The sequence below is a fragment of the Hippocampus bargibanti genome, linkage group LG03 (genome assembly GCF_051943395.1).
Source record: "Hippocampus bargibanti isolate YZ-2025 linkage group LG03, ASM5194339v1, whole genome shotgun sequence".
Taxonomy (NCBI): domain Eukaryota; kingdom Metazoa; phylum Chordata; class Actinopteri; order Syngnathiformes; family Syngnathidae; genus Hippocampus; species Hippocampus bargibanti.
In genome coordinates this window covers 28,041,599-28,064,344 of record NC_142736.1, presented here as the reverse complement: position 1 = coordinate 28,064,344, position 22,746 = coordinate 28,041,599, and the positions used below count along the sequence as shown (strand labels likewise).

The 22,746-nt window shown below is 41.2% G+C and overlaps 1 protein-coding gene across 5 annotated transcripts in view; it reads left to right on the top strand.

The window, feature by feature from the left end:
* Positions 1 to 19,715, top strand: part of shf (Src homology 2 domain containing F) — a 94,221-nt gene extending 74,506 nt beyond the window's left edge. For all 5 annotated transcript variants that reach the window (XM_088992926.1, XM_088992928.1, XM_088992927.1 and 2 more), the window contains 3 exons: positions 6,137 to 6,311; positions 6,572 to 6,691; positions 16,127 to 19,715. In XM_088992926.1, coding sequence (XP_088849052.1) covers positions 6,137 to 6,311; positions 6,572 to 6,691; positions 16,127 to 16,313 — 482 coding nt within the window. In that variant the 3' untranslated portion in view covers positions 16,314 to 19,715. The remainder of the gene's footprint in view (positions 1 to 6,136; positions 6,312 to 6,571; positions 6,692 to 16,126) is intronic.
* Positions 19,716 to 22,746: the final 3,031 nt, after the last annotated feature.

Here is a 22,746-nt window from a genome sequence, read left to right as displayed (position 1 = left end):
TATGACGTAGAGTGCCATTCCCGAATTTGGTCGGGTTTTGTGTTTCTTGTTTAGGTGCCGATAAATCGCTGGCCAAGGCCTGTGGCAATGTTTTTTCCTTTCCACAATCGGACAGCCTTTATAAATGAAATTTATTATTATGGTTATTATTATTTCCTTTTTTTCCCATGTTAGTGCTTTGTTCCAACTTCAGCTGTTGCTAAAGCGCTGTATAAACCAATATGTGTATATTGCACTGTATTTTGGACAGCTGCCCTCATTTCAAGCTCGTATAACTCCACACTCATATACTTTAGGAATTGACTTTTTTCTCATGAAAGAAGAGAGTTCTAAAGTTCTTTCTGCTGCATTGAATGTTGATGCAGTCCTAAAACTCAATATTCTGTGGGTCCTGGAATTTGAGTGACGATGACAAAAACCCTGGTAATGCAGTGGACACATTTTTGCACGTCTGGCAGTGAATGAGTTAATATGACGTCCACGTCAAAGGTGTGTGTGTGACTATGAGGCTATTTATTACACGTGATCAGGCTTCTTAACTACTATGCTATGCTAATTATAGCCTTTGCTAATTATAGCCGATAGGTATGGGTGGGATTTCCAGGGACGATTGAAAGAGCATTTCGTGGCAATACTAGTGCCAAGCACTAGCTTTTGTAAACACCACACTTTTTCCATCTGGATTACACGTGGCGGAAAATCACTCACTCCTGTGCTGAGTTTTAAGTGCTGAAGGCTCATTAGTTTTAATTGTGCCCAACTGCCTCTTGTCTGCGTAATCACTCACTCTGACCCCCCATTTCCTCTTGTCAACACACACCGCGCTTCCAGATGGTTCCCCCAAATGGAAGCGTCCTCGCTTGACTAGCAGGGGGAAATAAAATCACACTCAACTTAAGTTGTTTTTAGTCCATGATGTAAAAATAGTTACTGTCATACAGATGTAAGCAGAAGTTAGCTCGTGTAATATCACAGGTTGCATGACGTGATCGCAGAGGTGTCGCCACCCAAGGCGGAAGCAGATGTTGCCGTATGAGTGTCTGAGTGAGACATGAGCTTTGGGTCTTCACCCAGGTTGGCTTATAAAGTCAAAGGTCAATTGTTGTTGATGGGGGAGGGGAGTAGCTGGAAAATGTAGTGGGCAGGGTGCGGAAGATCCAGTAGGATTTTCCGCGCCCTTGTCTTGAAGAAGTTCAGAATCGCTCGCTGAGAGACAAATTTTCACCAATAGGCAGCTAACAAAAGATCTACCATATTTTACGGACGAAAGGCCGCATTGGATTGTACGCCGCATGATCAGCTTTTGAAAAAAAAATAAGGCTTTTAGGTGTGCCTTATAGTGCGGAAAATACGGTATGCGGTTGTTTGATTTCCATTGATTGGTTGTCTGGTTCTCCAGGGACCTAACTACTTGCAGACAGGTAATTAAAAAGTCAATTATTGAGGAGTTTGGCTTTAGACTTTCTGCTGTATTGCCTCTTATAGACGCTCACAAAGAAGTGACCTTCTTGAAAAGCAGTCCGAACACAGACGCACAGTGAATTGCCGTCATGACGCATAGAAGTGAAGGACGTGTGGCAGAACTAATGCAAGGGAATGGGATCTGCCCCTCGTGGAGATCAGCGTGTTAAAGGATACCCCAGCTCGCTGTGAGCGAGGACTTGATTTATGTTGGCCATTCCATGGGAACGCTTTCTGCTCCCCCCGCCCCCATTGCTTTGAGAGTGGAATCTAACTGTAAAGCGATACTCACCCGGTTTGAGCAAGTGCGGCAGGTTTTCGGGTGCCCTATGTGACCGTGTGACTCCCATTTGCTCAAGCGCTTGTCCTCATCAGGGTCACGGGCGAGAGATGGGTTACACACTTGACCGGTCATTATGAAACAAATGAATCATGAGAGAGAAGTCACTATAAAAAAAAGAACATTCACTCTCACATTCAAACATAACCCATTCACTGCTATTCACAGATTTATTTGGGAATTGAAAATTTCGGGTTTTGCTTTTTCTTTCTTGGGTGCCGATAGAGGGCTGGCCAGACAACTGGCAATGTTTTTCCCTTCCACAAGGGGCAGCATTTCCCTTTTTTCCATGACTTTGTTCCAGATCCAGATGTTGCTAAAGTGCTATATAAATCAATATGTATGTATTGTATTGTACTTTGTACAGCCATCCCTATTTCAAGCTTAGCTAACTCCAGATACGTATAACTTAGGAATTAACTTTTTTTTCTGATGTAAGAAGAGAGTGTAAGGTTTCTTACACTGCATTGAATGTTTATGTAGTCCTAAAAGTCAATATGTAGTCCTAAAACCCAATATCCTGCAATTTGAGTGAAAATGACAAAAACCCTGGCACGAGAGTGGACAGATTTTTGCATGTCTGGCAGTGAATGAGTTAAATAAGCCTGAGAAAGCTCAAGCAAGCATGCAGTGAATTCAGCCCTGAGCCAAAATTCTAACCCAGAACCTCAATTTTGAAGCAGATGCACGAACCATGATACCAACATACTCCTACCTTGCCTCTCCCCTAAAAAAAAACCTTAAATAATAATCATAATACGTTTCATTTATAAGCGCCTTTCAAAACTCACAAGGACACTTTACAGTCACAAGATTTTTTTTTTTTCCGGGTGAGCAGCGGCAGCAACACGCGCCAGCATTCACTCAAACCTGATGAGCTCATTTCAACTCTGTTGCTAACCAAAACAGAAGTACCTGCTGACATATATGCTCCATGTTTATGTTGTTGGAGATTATATTAAGTGAAAAGTCTTGTTGCATGGTGAAAATCAGTCCATATTGAATGTATGCTCTGGGGGCTTTTTTTCCCCGACATGTCAACATGCATAATATTCCTATTTAAAAATTAACATACAGTTTCCATACAATTTAACGTCTTTATAATAAAGCATTATTTTCCAAATTATGACATATTATGACTTCATGATTTTCAAACAAAGTCCACATATCACAATGAAATGTAAAGGTCCTAAAATGTTCATAAAACTAGATTTTCAGTTCGTCCAAAATCATGAATATTTTACTAACAAAATACCTTGATTACATTTTGACATACCATCTAATCTCTACTTGACAGCCAGACACATTCTACTTTGACCATTTTTTTTCTCCTCCAGTTCAATTTTTTAGAGTGCTTCCTTTAGAAGGCTGAAGCATAAAACGGGGCATGTGTTCCCCCCCATCCATCAACATCCGACTGACACTTTCATTCAATTCCATCGACAATCGCTGCGCCAATACATGCATGACAGTTTGTGTGTGTGTGTGTGTTTCTCCAGATAACTGTGCACATTCTCATCCCTCTTAAGCCGCCTGTCGGGTCCTTTTGTTCTCCTGGCCAATCATTCCGTCAATCTGTTGGAGAAAAGAGGAGTAAGAACGACTCGCTGATGTTAGAGCCTAAAATATATATTTTACTACCGGGAGGGTAGCAAATGCAATACTTTTAGATTTTAGTTCAATCACATACTCCATTTCTTTTGTCTTGTCTCAAATGGATGTAGGTAGACAAGAGCAAGATGTGGTCAAGTGAGCAATCCATACACTCAAGTACACAAGTTTGAGCAATGCACTTTATATATTGTTTTTTTTAAGGTTTTATATTATTAATACACTTTGACAGCATAGTTTGTAGAAATGGTGATGTCAAGCAGCGTGTACATATGATTGTTACGTTGGCATGTTTCAAATACTGCATAAAATAAAATGCAAACTGCAAAAGGTAAAGGAAAATGTTTCATTTTTAATAAAACAGCTGTCAACAGGGATAAGAGGACCGAAACCTTTGTTGTTCCCAATGGTCAGTTGCCATGGGAACAAAATGTAGCACACTCATACCACAGTGGCTGTCGTAATGTGATATCCCGAGAAAACCAAACAGGTCTTTAACGTGGACTCACCTGGAGCATCAGGTGACTTTTTTTTTTGGCTCCACCTCACCCACAATCGCCTCAACATTCATCTTGGGTGATTTTAAAGTAACTGATTTCTCATCATGCATCAGGTTTTAAGAACGAGGACATTAAAACAAACACAAGTTAGATGATCCAATTCCGTGGGTTTGCGATTGAATCAAGAGCAATGAGTTCATTCAGGTGAAGAGGAGCCCCTGCTGTTTAAATTTAGAATGACACACTCGTCTGCTTTCATTGAAGCAGACGACATTGCATGTGTTTGCATAACATTAGCATACGCTGCGCATAAACTAATGACAAACACAACAGCGGGTATGGATTTACGAATAAAAAGTAATTTGCCTAGAAAGCGTGATAGATGAAGAGCGTCATACGTAATGACACTTTACTCAAACGAATGTCAATCAAAATATATCCATCTTGGATAAAATGATTATCTTGATATTTTATGAACATTTATAGACATGAGATAGACAGCAACCTTTTAGTCATCCACAAGGAAAATTCACAATTAGATAAATGGCGGCTGCTGCCACTACTACTACTACTACTACTACTACTACTACTACTACTACTACTACTATTACATTTCATTTATAAGCGCCGTTCAAAAATGCATCATTTCAAATGCAAATGCCCATCCTGCTCTTACAAGGAGATTGTGTATAACTGCTACCAAATTTGAAGATTTTGTAATTAATGATAAGCGTTGTTTTCGCAAGATTTTCGGTGTTGTCTCTCCCACTCTCAAAAAAACAAAAACAGTTGTTCTCTCAAGGCAATGTCATTTAAAAAAAATCAGCTCCAAGAACTAATTCACATGCAATTTGGTTTGTCCAGCATTAGGAGACCCACAAAATCACCAATTTTGGGTCCTTTTAGCATTCCCATGGATCCTTCAAAGACTCACTCGAAAAGAAAAAAAATCTAACCATGTGCAATAGAAAGCCGAGTGACATGACAATGCTGACATATTTCGTTCTAATCATTGCATGTGTGCTCAGCACGGTATCAAAACTTGATGACTCGAGACTAAAAGCGCAGATTCACATCGTCAGAACTTGGCCAAATGTCTTGAGACTAATTAGGGCCCCACCCATTCATCAACCTCTCCAACGACTTTCTGCATGAAATGTGTTTTGAATTGCACGGCGGGCCGCATCAAATGTTCTCAAAGAGCATATGCAGCCCAGAGGCTCAACATATCTCACTGGACATGTTGTTACCCGTTCTCATAGCACACTGGAGATGACTCTCCATTGATGACATAAAGACGCTGCCAGCCCCATATGTCAATTTTCTTCATCGAGCATTCGCACCACCCAACATCTGCTACGGAAGTTATTTGCACATGCCGGCCCCACCACTGGTGTGTCACCATGTCTCTAAAATAGGTCTCTTCCAAAGCTAAGGGTGCTGCGACTTCAATTATCGTGATCGATGATGGCGGGAAAGAGACCAAAAGCCACACACATGGGAAACACACACACACACACACACACGCACACACACACACACACACACACACACACACACACACACACACACACACACACACACACACACACACACACACTGAATGGCCACATGGCTGAATGGCCATGTGAGCCTGATGTCATTCCCCACTAAACATGTTTGGTGACTTCTACCGGTCGGCCTTGAGCGCACTGGACCTTGTGATGATGTGTAATGTTTAACTTTTCTGTGTTTGTATGTTTGCTACTGACATGGTCACACATGTAGGAATGTAAATATGCATGTATTTCAATAATAATAATAATAATAATAATAATACATTGTCATTTATAAGCGCCTTTCAAAACTCTCAAGGTCACTTTGAAGTCACAGGCTAAGCACATGCGCCAGCGTTCACGCAACCAAGAGTAACTCAAATAGATAGTAAGTTAGCTAGCTAGCTAACAGATAACTCATAGATAGATAGATAGATAGATAGATGGATAGATAGATAGATAGATAGATAGATAGATAGATAGATAGATAATATTCAATATTCTGTGGGTCCTGGAATTAAATTGACAATGACAATAACCCTGGCACTGGATTAGACACATTTTTGTCTGGCAGTGAATTAGTTATGTTATATGTTGTGCAATGGCCTCGTCTGTTATCTGACTTGAATCTGGCTGAGGTTATTATTTTTTAGGACTTGGATTTTAAAAAAATGTTTTATCTTTTGCAGTCCAGTTTGACAGCGTGGAAAAATCTAGAACGTCGCCCACCAAGGATGGGAAAACCCGTCCGTTGCAGCGACACTCCAGCGGTTGCTTGGTAAACACCAAAATGACGTCAGCAGAGCAGCCCGGCTCATCCGTAGGGGAACGCGTTGATCCCAGCATGGCCTTGGAAAGCCAATTGTAAGTTGCTACCCGTTGAAATATAAATCTGGATGCTTTGCGTTTTTAAAAAAACGTAACAAAGTACTTCTCTTGCAAACTTCTCTTGCAAATTTCCCCATTGTGGGACGAATAAAGGTATTCTGATTCTGATTCTGATTCTCAAAAGACGCTTGACCAAGTTCACTTCAAACCTGACCGTGAATAGTGAATAAACCTGAATAGAAACCATGTAGTGGAAAAAGAACTTTTAATTTCCTTCTGTGTTTTACTCTCTTCAGCTGGTACCACGGCGCCATCAGTCGAACGGATGCAGAATGCCTACTCCGACTGTGCAAGGAGGCGAGCTACCTGGTGCGGAACAGCGAAACTAGCAAGAATGACTACTCCCTCTCACTTAAGTAAGAATGACATTTTTCTTTTTATTGAATTACATGCAGTAAAACCTCCACTCACGAACTTTTCGCCTCAAGAACATTAAATTCGCGAACATATAGTCTCTGCTGACAAATTAGTTTTCGGCAGATGAACCAAACCACACGGTCAAACAGCGCCACGGTGGGAGCCACGACAAGCTGACGCTCGCTCACGGCGTCCCATTTCGTCACCCCCATTCTGTGAGTGCGGACTTGGTTTGTGTTTTGATAGACATCTTGAACCATATTCAGTGTACTTTTGCTATCATGGAACTGAAAAAGACCCCACCACAGGCTAGTGTTAAGCCTAAGAAGACATTAAAGAAAATTACGATTGTGTGACTTAGTGTCCGAGTACCATTACGCTAAATCGACCATTGCTGTCATCCGTAAGAACAAGGAAACTATTAAGGGTGCGTGTGTGGCAAAGGGTGATTCTGTGTTGGCAATAGAAGAGGTTGAAAAACTTCTGTTGATTTGGATTAATGAAAAGCAGCTGGCAGGGGACAGTGTGAGGGAGGGTATTATTGCCGAGAAAGCATCTTCCAAACAGTAAATCCCTCCCTCCCACCTCCCCTCTGCATGCCATCAAGCTATCAACTACCATCACAAAGGTAAATAAAACAGCTTTATTATATAGTACAGTTTATTTCTTTAATTACAAGAGAATAGCGCATTTATTATACATAAAATAAGGTATATTGTGTAATGTTAAGGCTTATTTAGTAGAAACGGATGTTTTATGGGGACCTGGGAACAGATTATTCTCATTTTAATGGTTTCTTATGGGAAATAAATGTTTGGAAGACTTACTTTTCGCCTTACACACACTTTCTGGAAAACATTTATGTTCGTGAGCTGAGGTATCAATGTATTTGGATGACTTCCGGTGTGACTTGCCTACTATCAGACAATTTAGAGGTCATAATAACCCAGAAGCGGGAACACATCGGGAAAAAAATAGCTTCAAATTCAGCATTAGGGCTCTGTAGCATATCCTGGCTGTATTAGGGTGAGAGGTGGGGTCAACCCTGGACTTGTTGTTACAGGTCACACAGACTGGGAACTTCCTTCACAGAGGTCAGGCGAATGAATCACTACATTGTCGTTGATGTGTATGCAAAATCTTTTTTTAGTCAATGAATGATTAATTCAAGGTTGACCAACTCTGCATGTGTACATTCTGTTGGTATCAGAATCAGAATCAGAATCAGAATACCTTTATTCGTCCCGCAATGGGGAAATTTGCAGTCCACAGCAGCAATTGAAGAGGGATGGGGTTGGGGTGGGAGTGAAAGGATAGAAAACAAGATATTCTAAGCATAACAAAATAAAAATGTCAACTGTATACTGTGCAAATGTAGATGTGCAAAAACCATTCTATAAACAAGACTGTACATAGTGCAGAATCAATAAATGCATTTAGATATATTGCAACAACCCATATTTACAAGTGTCCAGTTTTTTTTTCTTTTTTTTTCACATATAATATTTCATATTTCACGTATAAAATGAGCGATGAAATTCTTGAGTGCATGGGAACCTCCACTGGGACCACAAAGGTATGCTTACTTTGTATGGTACGCATTGTCCGGTTATGCTAATGCTCTTCACCTTTCCCACCTCTACCTCCCGCCAACATTGCCCTCATTCCTCACCTTGCCACAACGGCCTCATAAACCGCTGACAGTTCAACTATTGCCTTTGTCCGTCAGTGAACTTTGACCTCCCGTGAAGGGCAGCTCTTATTGGCCGAGTTATGTCTTGACATTTTGCGGCAACGAACTTTCCAGCCCAAGGGATGAAGTCGTATGGCGTGCTTGTCGCTGCAGCTGGTTGCCAAGACGACGGGAATGTTGCTCGATATTCTCTGACAGCCTGGCAAAGTGATTTATTTGGTTGAGGTATGGAAATATTCTCGATTTGAAGGCAGACATCTGACATTTCGGAAGGTCCTCGCGATTTTATGAGAACCTTTAGAAGGGAGATGAAAGACAAACGAATGCCGATTAGCCTTTAGCATCAACTTGCTGGAGGCAGGAGGAAAAAGAGAATTGTATATTGTACATTTTCCATGTACAAAAATGTGTCCACTCCAGTGTCAGGGTTTTGTAATTGTCACTTGAATTCCAGGACCCACAGAATATTGAGTTTTACAACTACATAAATATTCAATACAGCACAAGAAACCTCAGACTCTCTTCTTTTATAAAAAAAGTGTTAATTCCTAAATTAAATAGGTCTGGAGTGATATGAACTTGAAATGAGGGTGGCTGTCCAAAATACAATGCAATCCATACATACTGGTTTATATAACACTTTAACAACAGCTGAAGCTGTAAAAAGCGCTAAAATGGAAAAAGGGCAATGCCACAACCTTGTGGATGGGAAAAACATGGCCAGAGGTCAGCGCTACACCCGAACAAAAATAAAACAAAACCCGAACACATTCTGGAATGGCGCTCTACGTCATATTTTTAATTCCTGAATACATTCGTGAATGGTAGTGAATGAGTTTATGTTTCTGCACCTGGCCTCACCATTTATGATTTAGCCATGAATTTAAAAACATAATTTAAAATAGCAAATCCATGTTTATGCAACTCAAAGCATTCCCTAATACACAGAAAATATACAATTCCAACTTTGAGGTAAACACAACCCTGAGCCATCACTAGCTAATTTGACAATATATTTGCTATTTCACCTGTCACTTGAAAGTGGCATTGGATGTTCATCCAGCCACCAAGTCAGAGGAAGTGAAACAGTGTGGTGTTGGTGGTTAGTATGTAAATTAATGCAGGTGCCGCATGGCTCACCCACAGTCACATTTTCCAAAACAGTCCGCAAACAGAGAATTTACTTTGTTTTGTTGGATGAGGAAGAACTCCAGAGACCCAACTGCAATTAAAAAGTATATTCTCCATCATATCTCCCCTTTTAAACGCTTTTTATTTGCCAAACTGCAATCTGTTGATGCTAAAAGCAACCAAAGTAATTTCCCAAGGGCTCCAACCAGTGACGCACGCTCAATAACAAGCACTAATTCAATATTTAGCACAAAATGATCAATAGCTGCACAACCACAATCAACGTCCTCGACCTTTTGGCTTCGTATAAAATTGCACTAAAACAATCAGATGACCACAATAAGCGTGTCTCAGGTCACTGCGGTGGGACAGAAGATACGAGGTTAGCCTTCTGGATCCCGCCGCCACCATTAATCCACATCACAAAAGTGTCCAGCTGGACCTCCATAACGAGCCAGCAGCCATTAAAGCAGATATGCAGCCGGTGCAGTAAATTGACTTATTCATGGTCTTGAAGCTACGGCGGCTGCTGCTGACTGATATTAAAGGTTTTGCGTAGGATAACTTTTGTGACCCCGACACATAAAAGATAGTCGTACGGGGTAATGCGGGAAAAATTAAAGTCACATTTCCAACGAGTTCCCTGTGGTTCACACGCGTCAAAATGTACTTGTACGGATGAAGAGCTCGCTCTGAGTGAACACCTTAAACATGGTGGACACCTTATCACTGATAGAGGCCCTCTTAAAAGTACTTGAATCTATTTAAAAGCATGTAAGAGTTTTTCTTTTTTTTCTTTTTTCTTTTTTCTTAGGGGGCTACAATGTATCCACCATTATAATTGGGCATACACAGTACTGAGAGTCACAGTCAAAAGTACAGTGATACCTTGGCTTACGAACTTAATTGCTTCCCAGACAAGTGTGCAAGGCGAAAAGTGTATATCCCAAAAAAATGATTTCCCATAGGAAATCATTAAAATGACAATAATCCGTTCCCAGGTCCCCATAAAACATAATTTTCTACTTTCTAATTTTCTAAGCCTTAAAACTACACAAAATATCTTATTTTATGTATAATAAATGTGATATGGTATTGTAATTAAATAAATAAACTGTACTGTATAATAAAGTTGTTTTATTTACCTTTGTGATGGTCGTTGATGGCTTGATGGAATGGATTGGCCGGTTTCCTCAGCATTAAGCACTTGATGAGGAACGTAACCTTCTTTCACCATGTTGAGGAATGATCCCTTGGAGGTGCTTTCTCTGCGATAATTTTACCTTTTTCCTCATCAATTGTGTTCTGTTTAGCTGGGTTGATAGCTTTTTGCATCACGTGTACAGATGGCTTGTGCGGGTTGTTTGCGGAGCCTGATTGATGGGATATTTAACCTTGCAGTTTGAACTATCAAAGTTGAAACGAGTCCAGATTTCACAGTTTTCTATCTATTTGCTCATTCTCTCTCTGTCATCTGCCTGTCTCTTTAAGGTTTAATGGCCTCATTCTCTCTCTGTCTCTGTCTGTAACCCCCAACCTCCTCACTGCTGCGTTCTTGACCAATCACGTGGCTCTATCGAAGACTGGGGGCGGGAAATAAGGACAAAAACAGTCGGCTGCCATTTTGTTAGAACGGGGTCGTCCGCAAACACACATCACTCATTGAGGCAGCTCCGTGTATGCAAAAAGTTCGTATGCCAAGGTAAAGTTTGTATGCCAAGGTAAAATTTTCATGAATGTAACGTTCGTAAACCGAAACGTTCGTAAGCCACGGGGTTCGTAAACCGAGGTATCACTGTAGTTTTTCCTTAACGACTAATCTAAGTCAATCTTCTGAAAACCATGGGAAAACACTCTTCAAAAATCATTGCTGAATAGCCCAGAAAAAAACAAAAACTATGACACATGCGAATATTTTGCCGATACTTCTTCCCCAATGTGCTGCTGGTCCTCAGACAACATCAGTTCTCTTCCCTGCGGTGCGACTGTGTCAGGCCTCAAAAGCAATCTTTGGATTGATTGGTGGTCGCGGCATACGTCGAAGCGCCTCAAAAGCACAGGTGACGAGTTCACCCCTCTCGCTCGACATGAGGCGAGTTCCCCAGCTGCCACTGAGATTGAGCGCAAGACCCAAGGTGAAGATGGTCTGTGTCTCGGATCGCTGAAAAATGCATGAGGCCAAATGGTGGCACGTGTGTGTGCGCTGCATTATTGATAAAGAGCCACAGAGTCTTCCTTGGTCAGTTCTCTGACCTTATGGGAAGTGTTTTCTGTCTGCCCTCCCAACCTACTCGCTCTTCCCCGACGACCGTTGAGTTACGAAGAAAGCCTTTTTCATCTTACTCAATGAAGTCGAAAGAACTTTGAAGCATCAACGAATGAACAATAAAGTCGTCTGTGATGGGACAATGATGGATTTGGTGTTCGGTAACGGTCATTTCTATTGTTCACAGATCCTATGGACGAAATATAAAATACAAACAAGAGTTAACGTTGAAACACAACTTGGTTGGTAACTCATTCACTGGCAGACGTGCAAAAATGTGTCCACTTTAGTGCCAGGGTTTTTGTCATTGTCACTTGAATTGCTTATTAAGATTCCACACCGCATATAGCTATATTTTACGTTTTAAGACTCGCACTGAATATTCAGGAAGTCTTGTTTTCGAGTTGATGACTATGCCCCAAGTGACGTCACGGAGAACGTCCGTGACTGAGAAAGCGACACAAAATGCATTTTGGGTACTTTTTTTTCGTCTGAAAACACCATGTTGATCGCGAAATTAGAAGGAAAACTACATAAATAACTCAATGGTGAATCGTTGTGTGTCCCAGCCAATTGCGGTAACACGCATAAAGAAGGTGTAAGTTTCCACAAATTCCCAGCGGACAAATCAGCCCATTTCCAATGGAGCTTGTGCGCCATCGTGTGCATATTCTGGGCACTACATTGGAGTCCAGATGGCTCAAATTGATACGGAAGGACTTCTTTCATCGATTGCAAACATTTATGCTTTCCTCTTCAGAACTACTTGAATATATTCATAACTGGATGAGAAACAAGAAAGCAACTTCTCCGAATATGAACTCTCTGAAGCCATTGTTTTGATTCTGGAGCAAGGCTGTATGTGACCAATAGTGACATCACAAACAAGGGGGTGGGACTTTCTCAATCTGCCCAGTTCCAAGCTCATTTTGTGGCAGTTTTGGGACACTTTAAGTCATTTTTATTGGTGTTTTATTTGTGTTTTGGGTATTTTAAATGCCATAAAACATTTTTCTGATAAGTCATTTTTATTGGTGTTTTATTTGTGTTTTGGGTATTTTAGATGCCATAAAACATTTTTCTGATGTTAATTAGGAAACAAAAAAATGGTGTCGGTTGTCCTTTAAGACTAAATAAACATTCAATACAGCGTTAAAAACCTTAGACTCTCTTCTTTCATCAGAAAAAAGGTTAATTCCTAATTTATATGGATCTGGAGTTATATGAGCTTAAAATGAGGGTGGCTATCCAAAATACAATGCAATACATACATTGTGGTTTATATAACATTTTAACAACAGTTGAAGGTGGAACAAAACGCTAACATGGAAAAAAGGGAAATGCTGCCCCCTTGTGGAAAAGAAAAACATTGCCAGAGGCCATGGCCAGCGGTTTATCAGCACCCAAGCATGGAAAAAAAAAACAAATTCGGGAACGGCACTCTACGTCATATTTTCAATTATTGAATACATTTGTGAATGGCAATGAATGAGTTAAATTGTTTGTAAACCAAAACGGCAGCACTTACCAACACACAATTGTAAAGTACGTGAAAGTGTTGGTGTTTTACAGGTTAATTCCTGATGATGTAGAAATAGTCAAAGGGGGACCCACGGCAATTTGGTGTGAGACAGAATTGTGTCGGGACTAATTCAATTTGCGCTCATGTGAAATGAGGGATGCCCTCAGCATATTTGACGCTCTGTAAAATTTTAAAAGGTTATCGGCACAGTCAAGGATCATTACCATTTGACAGACTATTTTAGTTTGACATCTTCAATTCTTAACACTCAGATCGTCATTTTACGGGATGTCGGATAATGTCGTAGGCATGGAGATAAGCCGCCATTGCCAAGGACGAGCACGCTCATTGCGAGCAATGCCAGATATTCATCTTGCCTTGAAAAAACCTTGTGCTCTATTGCTCTGCTGCCGATGTGGCTCTGCGGGATAATATCGCAGATCTACAACCCCAAATCATCTGGTAATTCTAATTAAAGGTTAGAAGTTAGATTCAAGGTTCGTACAGAGAAGTAAGAGTGAAAGTTGGGGTGACAAGATAGGAATTTGTGATTAAGAGGGTCAGGAATTAAGCATTACACATCAGGGTAGGAGCGAGCAATGTTGTCCTTGCTGCTGTCTCAGAAGGACAATATTGTGCATAAACAACTTCAAACATTTGCTTGCAAATCATCGTGGAATCTAAAAAAAAAGAAAACAAACAACAAACCCTGAAGTGGTTTTGTTTTATGTGCATCTCGATGTAACCTAGCATGCGCCCCCCCGAAGGGATCGATGAGTCATCAAAAACACTTTGTAGCGACTATTTTTAGCATTTTAGTCTCCTGGCTGGCCAGCAGAGACTAACAACAGAAGTGGCGATACAGAAATGCACCAATTTCAAGTCGTTCATGACACTCTGGAGACTTCATCATAGAAGAGTCACTGAGGTGTGTTTATTCTGCTTCATTCGAGAAATATGACACAGTGACCTCATCTGTCAAGCGCTAACTACAGGAAAACATTTTGCCATTCTGAGGACATCCTTAGATTGAACACTTTGCTTTTTTTTGGAACACTGTTGTCATTAGTGTGCTATTTTTTCTCTGTGCATGATAAAGCATAGATCATAGGTGTCAAAGTCAAAGTAATTTTATTCAGCCCGCGAAAGCAAATAAAACTGCTTGCTAAGGTCCGAACCAAAATTTCAAATTGTCCAATGTAAATAAACCACGCTAACAGTCATTATTTTTTTACTTCAAATTTGAAAACTAGTTATTCATTAATTTGTTGTGCACTCGACAGTGATACCTCGGTTTACGAACCCGTTGGCTTACGAACTATTCGGTTTACGAACGTTAAGTTTATGAAAATTTTACCTTGTCATACCACAATGAGTGATGTGTCGTTCACGAACGAGCCCGTTCTCCTAACAGGAAAATGGCAACTGGCTTGTTTTGGTCCTCTATTTCCCGCCCCCAGTCGTCACTTAAAGCCACGTGATTGGTCAAGAATGCAGCAGTGAGGGGGTGGGGGTTATAGACAGAGAGAGAGAAGCCATTCTCCCAAAAACAAAATGACAGCTGACATTTTTTTTGTCCTTTATTCCCCGCCCCCAGTCTTCGGTTAAAGCCACGTGATTGATCAAGAACGCAGCAGTGAGGGGAGATGCTTTGCACATTAAAGAGACAGGCGGATGACAGAGAGAGAGTGACAAAATGGATAGAAAACAGTGACATTTGGACGCTCTTCAACTTTGATAGTTCAAAGGCAGAGTGTAGACTGCAAGGTTAAGATATCCCATCAATCAGGTTCCACAAACAACACAACAGCACAAGCCAACTGTACACTTGATGCAAAAAGCTATCAACCCAGCTGAACAGAACACAAGTGATGAGGAACTAGATACAATTATCACAGAGAAAGCACCGACAAGGAATCATTCCTCAAGATGGTATAAGAAGAAGCCTACGTTCCTCATCAAATGTTTAATGCTGATGAAACCGGCCACTCCATTCCATCGAGCCATACAACGCCCATTACAAAGGTAAATAAAACCACTTTATCATACAGTACAGTTAATTTACTACTATACTATAGCACATTTATTATACAGAAAATAAGGTATATGTTGTGTAGTTGTAAGTCTTAGAAAATTAGAAAGTAGAAAAATATGTTTTATGGGGACCTGGGAACGGATTATTCTCATTTTAATGGTTTCCTATGGGAAATTATTTTTTGGGATACACACTTTTCACCTTACACACTGTCTGGGAACCAATTAATTTTTGTAAGCCATGGTATCAATGTATTCTGTGGGTCCTGGAATTTGAGTGACAATGACAAAAACCCTGGCACTGGAGTGGACACATTTTGCACATATCTGGCAGTGAATGAGTTAACTACGTATTTTTCTATCGGCCACCTCTGATGAGCATAAAAATGTTAGTCAGTTTTGTTTTGTAATTTTCTGCCAACGCAATTAACAAACACGAGTTGCTCAGTCTAACATTCCGACTGCTCTGTTTATTTTCCCTAACGAGATATATGGAATGTAAATAGTACACGGTTCCCTGCGGCCTGCCTCAGAATGTAAATTTTCTATTTGCGAGCACAGGATTATTGAGAAACTGTAAAAGGTATTGATCTGAGGCTGGTGGAAGCGTGCAGAGAGCCTCTTCATTTGCTTTTTACTACTCTAGCTTAAGTGATTTATCCTTAGGGTTCATTAGCCTCATCTCCATGCCAGGCACATGACGCCTTGCACTTTAAGTACAAGTCTTAGTCGCGTCTCCCGGGTTGTGCAATACCGACCCTTTCTTCTGTTTTTTTTTGTGTCACTAGGAGCAGCCAAGGCTTCATGCACATGAAGCTGTCCAGGACCAAGGAGAACAAATACGTCTTGGGCCAGAACAGCTGCCCCTTTGACAGCGTGCCTGACATCATCCACTTCTACTCCAGTCGAAAGCTGCCCATCAAGGGGGCCGAGCATATGTCCCTGTTGTACCCCGTCGCCATCAGGACACTATAATACCCCATGCAAAGCAATACCCCCCCATTATGGAAAAAGAAATCTCCAAACTGCTGATTTTGACTCATCTTACTTATTGACCGATTCTCAAGGATTTGTCTCTTATGCAGGAATTTCTTTGTTTATTTATGACCGACAAACGCGTACTTCCCCTTTTTTTAGGGGGCGGGGGTTTCCATTGAGAGTTTTGTTGCGGCTCTTCATTTGGAAAACATGGGTTTTCTGTGAGGCTAATACAAAGGATGGGCACCTGACTCAATTGGATTTCAGCTGAATGAACGCTTGATAACGCTACCGGGAAGGTCGCCACGATTGAGGTCGGTGTGATATATGACGATTAAGAAACAACAATGGAGTTGTCACTCACATCTCAACTCGTTTTTGTCACATCCCATAGGCATTTGGGGGATACTGACCTCCTTTTTGGACAGCAAGCAACTGAGACTTACTGAACAGAGAACTCAATTTTCCTTAAATACATTAGGAACTAGCTAACAATCCTTTTAAGTACCCTGCTAACAAAATAGTGTCCTTGAGTGTTTTGAAAGACGCTTAGAAAAAAAATGTATTATTATTATTATTAAATTGGAACAGGCAACGGCGCATTCCTGAAGTTCTGAACTTCCATTATAATGCGTCTATATAAGCTCTCAGTCGTACAGGAGTGGTCCATCGATGAAAAGGTTTCTTCAGCGGTCATCTGTACTTCTTTGAAGGTGTCAGACGTTTCACTTCTCATCCGAAAAGCTTTGTTTCATTGAATTTGCCAGTTAAAACTGTTGATGGAAAAGACACTTTCGAAATGGAGATTTTCGGCCCATGTATGACAAAATTAAGAAACAAGACTGTAGATTCCTGACTTGTGTGCATACCATCCACTTGTTGCTGGCATTAACTCATATATTTTATGACAAACTGGCAAGCAAGCAAACTACAGAGTAAACCAGTCCCAGGATTGGATTATCGATCAAGTACTTGACTCCTCCTTCCATGCTAATGGGGTCTTGAAAGAAGTTGCCAGCAAGCCACTATTGTGGAAGTCTGCGAGGATTGATCACAATGCTGTCATATGCCTTAGTTGAACCTCAAATTCTGAACTCCCGGTTTCCAGAACGGGTGAGAATGAAAAAAAATACGTAGTCTGTGTCCCTGCTTGTCCGGCAGTGTCGTCTCTCTGATATATTGCCCCCTTTTTTTTTAGACGTCAAACTTGCTGATGTCGGTTCCAACCGAGCGATGCACTCAATGTTGTCTCTGTTACATGACTAAGAATGCACGGATTGTTAACATGACCATCCCTTCGTTGATACTCTATGCACGTCGACGTATTGCAAAGGGAGTGCGGGGGTGCATGAAGAAGTCTGAGGGTGTCCGACTTTTGCGTTGATCTCTCTTTCATGTCATCGTCAATACTCTCCGTCATCCGTCAGCGAGGGGATGGGGAGGGGGGCGGCGGGGGTGTTACACCAACGGCAACCTAAGTGGCAAGACATGCTGGGAGAGAGTGTGATGGACGGGTCAACTCATCCAAAAAGCCCAGAAAAGGAACTAACCACCCCCCCCCCCCCAATCCCCGCCCGACTTATTTTTTAACCCTGTACCCATCCCGCCTCCCCCCTTTGCCACAGCGCTTGCATTGTCTACCTCAAAAAAAAATCAATGGCGTTCAGCCGTCTGTCTGACGATCAATAGGTACAGTGGGACGGCCCGCATCGATCCGCTCTCTCTGCTTCGTAATTTCCTTAAAATGGCATCATTCATTTTGGATTGAAACGAGAAAAAAAAATGAGGGCGAGCAAAGGACAATTCAAGCCCGGCTTTGGTGTGTTTTTGTCACTACTACAATGCTTTGTGATATCAGACGTTTGGTTGAAGCCTTATCGTGCATGGAGATCAGCTGAATGCTATCCTGCTTTTCAACGATTATTCCTTGACTGTAATTTATTGGTGGGCTAATTAGCGCCCCACTTTTTTGTTGTTGTTGTTGTCGTGATCGTGTTCTCCGGGGTGACTCCTGTGGTGCTCTCGTTTTGCTCTTCTTGTGTGTTTGTCACGCCTCGGCCCAATTCTTCCTGACCTATCGCAGTGCAGTTTATTGGAATCCCGATGAACATTCAAAGTGGAACGCTACATTTCACGTCTCCCATAACGAAGACTTAAGAACACTGGCGGTCTTGCTTTGAACCATTTGAAGAAGGTCTGTCACTTCTTCCTGGATTTTGCTCACCAAGCACACTTTTAGTTTAGCAAATTAGCATTCGTGATGCTAGTCCCCAGACAACTGTCTATTTCAGAGTTGTTTGACAACCAAGCCTTTCCATTGGTCCACTATCCTAAATTTGACAAATTATACGCGTACCAAGCACACATAGATTTATTTTGGGCATGTTAGCATTAGCAATGCTAGTCCCCAGGCAACTAACTATTTCAGAGTTGTTTGATAACCAAGCCTTTCCATTGGTCAACTATCCTAAATTGACAAATTATCCGCTTACCAAGCACACTTAGATTTATTTTTTTGCAAATTAGCATTAGTGATGCTAATCCCCAGACAACTGTTTATTTTGTACACTGCATTACATCGTTCAACGACTGACACATTCAAGTTCTAAGTGTCCTTCCACTGTAGTAGATAGTTTTCATCTCCCCTGCTATTTTCACTCAACGATTTTAAGGTCATCATAGACAACAGAAACAGATTCACTATCACTGTCATCCTGTGTTGATGTTTTATACCCTGACACTGAACATGAAATGAACAATGATAGCCCCTAAACACAAATCCAGCTCTTCTAATCAGTGGTGTTTATTTATCACTATCAGCTAAAGCCTTGCATGCATTTTAAAGTGTTGCTTGGTGAGCAAATCCACAAGAACTGATCAAGTTTAGGCGAGTGTTCGTACAGAAGAGCTCTGGAGAGATCACTGCTAAGTGTGTGCTATGCAACTGGAGGACTCCCGATTAGTGTTTCAATGGTACCGACCGTCCCACGTCCCAACGACTTCCATGCCTAAAAAGTCGGGCAGGGTGCGGTCGCGGTGACGACGTCTCTGCAGCTTTACTATGACTTTTAAATGGACCTATGAGAGAAAAGATTTGGAGAAGATAAACGAATGTCGACGTCAGCTCTTCACGACTGCTGCAAACGGGTGTTCTAGTACTAGCCGGGAGGCCTTACTTAGCTTTGGAGGAAATAGACTGCAATCCACGGAGGACACTTCCACACATCTCTATGGAAAGCATCTCTTCTGTCTGAAGTGTCTTAAATTGTGTGCGTGAGTGTGTATGTACTGCGTCCCCCTCATGGCCAAATGTATATACTGAATGTATTGTAAGCACGGGGGACGCAAAGGCATCTAAGTAAATAAATAAAAGAAGAAATAGGGTTTATTATGATTAAATAGCAGTGTCGTGTCATGTTTTTTTTCGGATGATGACATCGGTTTCCATGGTTACGCGACTGAATAGCAATTCACAACTACATTGTGTTAGGCAAGGACTGCGGCTATTAGTAGCCACTGCACAATTTGCGTATTGATCCATATAGAAATACGATACTACACTTGACTCAATGGACTGCGTCTTAGAATTATACACCTCAAACAAAAAAATAACCTGACAAACAAATAACATCAACTAACAGTGCTACCAATTTTACACGAACAAACACAGCAGAAAGTAGCCAAACCAAATGAAAAATCAAGACGTAAGCAATTCAGGAATAAAAAAAAACAAAGTAGAATGAAATAAAAATAAACTGGGAGTAGTAAGTAGTAAAATATGAACTATTTACACCAAAATAAGTAAATAAACCACTGGAAATAGCTAGCTATCTAACAAGCAAATCTGAAAGTACTCTTGTAACTAACTTACAAATACATGATAGGAAATTTAGGAAACAGCCTTTACTTTTCCAGAAGTAGCCCAAGAATGAACCCACAAAAGTCTGAAAATGTTAACGAACAAAAAACTGACTAGCCAGAGATTAGATAGTGGAAGTTAAGAAATGTAAATAAATGAATTGTCAAACCAAGACATTTCCTCATCACCCCAATTGCTAACTTCTTCTTCTTTTCCTTTCGGCTTGTCCCTTCAGGGGTCGCCACAGCGAATCAATGTCCTCCATCTATCCCGGTTTTGTGCATCCTCTTCTCTCACACCAGCTACCTTCATGTCCTCTCTGACAACATCCATAAAACCTCCTCTTCGGTCTTCCTCTCGGTCTCCTGCCTGGCAGTTCAAGGCTCAGCATCCTTCTCCCGATATAGTGACTCTCTCCTCTGGACGTGTCCAAACATCTCAGTCTGGCCTCTCTGCCTTTCTCTCCAAAGCCTCTAATATGAGTTGTCCCTCTAATGTACTCATTCCTGATCCTATCCAACCTGGTCACTCCCAAAGAAAACCTCAACATCTTCAGCTCTGCTACCTCCAGCTCTGCTTCCTGTGTTTTCATCAGTGGCACTGTCTCCAGTCCAAACATCATGGCTGGTCTCACCACTGTTTTATACACTTTTCCTTTCATCCTAGCTGAAACCCTTCTATCACACATCACACCTGATATTTTTCTCCAGCCACTCCAGCCTGTCTGGACACGCTTCTTCACCTCTTTCCCACATTCTCCATTACTCTGGACAGTTGACCCCAAGTACTTAAAATCCCCCACCTTCTTTATCTCTTCTCCCTGTAGCATCACTCTTGCACTTGGATCCCTCTCATTCACACACATATTCCGTCTTGCTGCGACTGATCTTCATTCCTCTCCGTTCCAGGGCATATACCCCCAATTGCTAACAAATAAACCAAAAGGTGCTCCACTTTCACATCAACCAGCAAATTGTCTAGTTATTACCTCACTCTAGGGTTCATAAAAATGATGTCTAGCCCGCTAACTAACAAAAACAAAACATGGAAAAGTCTGCTTTAAAAACATACAAAGTACCCAACTCATGAGTGAAAAAATGAAACTAAAGCTAACTAGAAAACTAAACCACAAGTTACTGCCCTGAAATTTGAAAATAGCCTCTGAGCTGATGTGCTGACAAACCAGGAAGTAGTCAGCCTGTACTTTATTAATTCAATTCTTAATTTTAACATTCACTGAGGCCCACTTTTGTCTTTAACCGTGTTATTCATGAAAGCAATACGCTGAAAGAAAACATGTAATCCATTTCTCATTCCAAGATTCCATAGTGACTCTCCACAGACGTGATCTCCACCGCGTCACATGAGCTTTTGTGCACAAAGGAAAGCCAAGATGGAGGCTATAGCACAAAAAACGTGGGTTGAAAGCTGTTGAATGAAGCTTTGAGGGGAGAGAACTGACCTGCTGTCCACCATTTCACAGCCTACATGGTGGCAGAAACCAATCTCAGGTAGCAGACGTTATGCTAATTATACCTCTTTTCACCACCGTGTCCCCTCTTTGTCGTCAAGGTGGTCTCATGTGGATGGCTTTTGTTCTTCTCATCTGTCCTGCTTTGATTATAGTAACATATAACCATCATCTGACAGCCATTGCTGAAATCCAGATATGACCAAAAACAACCAATCTCACCCAATTAGCTACATGAGCGTGGCCTAACAATGGTGCTTAAAATTAGTTTAGTTTAATTTTATTTCAAATACTTCACGAAGTTCCCCGTGTGCTTACGCAAACCAGACAGAGGCCGATACGCAAACGCTCAACAAACTAGTATACAGCCACGACATAACAGACGAAGTATTAAGTAGCCTATCAAGTTCACAAATAAACGACCATTTCAATTGAGTGACGTTTGAGGTCGTGTTAATCACAAAAAAACACACACAAATCATGTACAACCAATATTTAATTGAATACAATACAAAGGCAAAATATTTACTGTTCCTCTAATAAACTATTACTGTATACGGTTTCTTGGCTGGCGAGCCAAAGTAAAAGCCAGTTTTAACGAGTCAGTCAAGAAATAAATGGAACTATATTGCCCTCTAGTGTACATACATGCTAACTACACGTAAGGCCACTTCAGTATGCACGTAAAATAATAATAATGATCTTTTCCTTTCGGCTTTTCCCTTCAAGGGGTCGCCACAGCGAATCAGTGTCCTCCATCTTCAGAGGTTTGATTCGCATGTTTGTTTTGTCCAAGCTTTTACGTCGGTTGCCCTTCCTGACACAACCCTCTGTATTTATCCGGGCTTGGGACCGGCACAAGAAGACTTATGTCCCCTTGTGGCTACAGAAGAAGCAACTCGTTATATATGTCATTTATAAGCGCCTTCAAAAACTATCAAGGTCACTTTACAGTCATAGGATACGTTTTGCAGTGGGTGAGCAGCAGTGACGTGCGGTGAGGTTCATGGCTGGTGAGGCACTGACGTCATCAATGACGTCACCGCTCGTCTCTACTTAGTTTTTGAACGGTAAATGTGAAAATTCAGCGATTTTGAAAA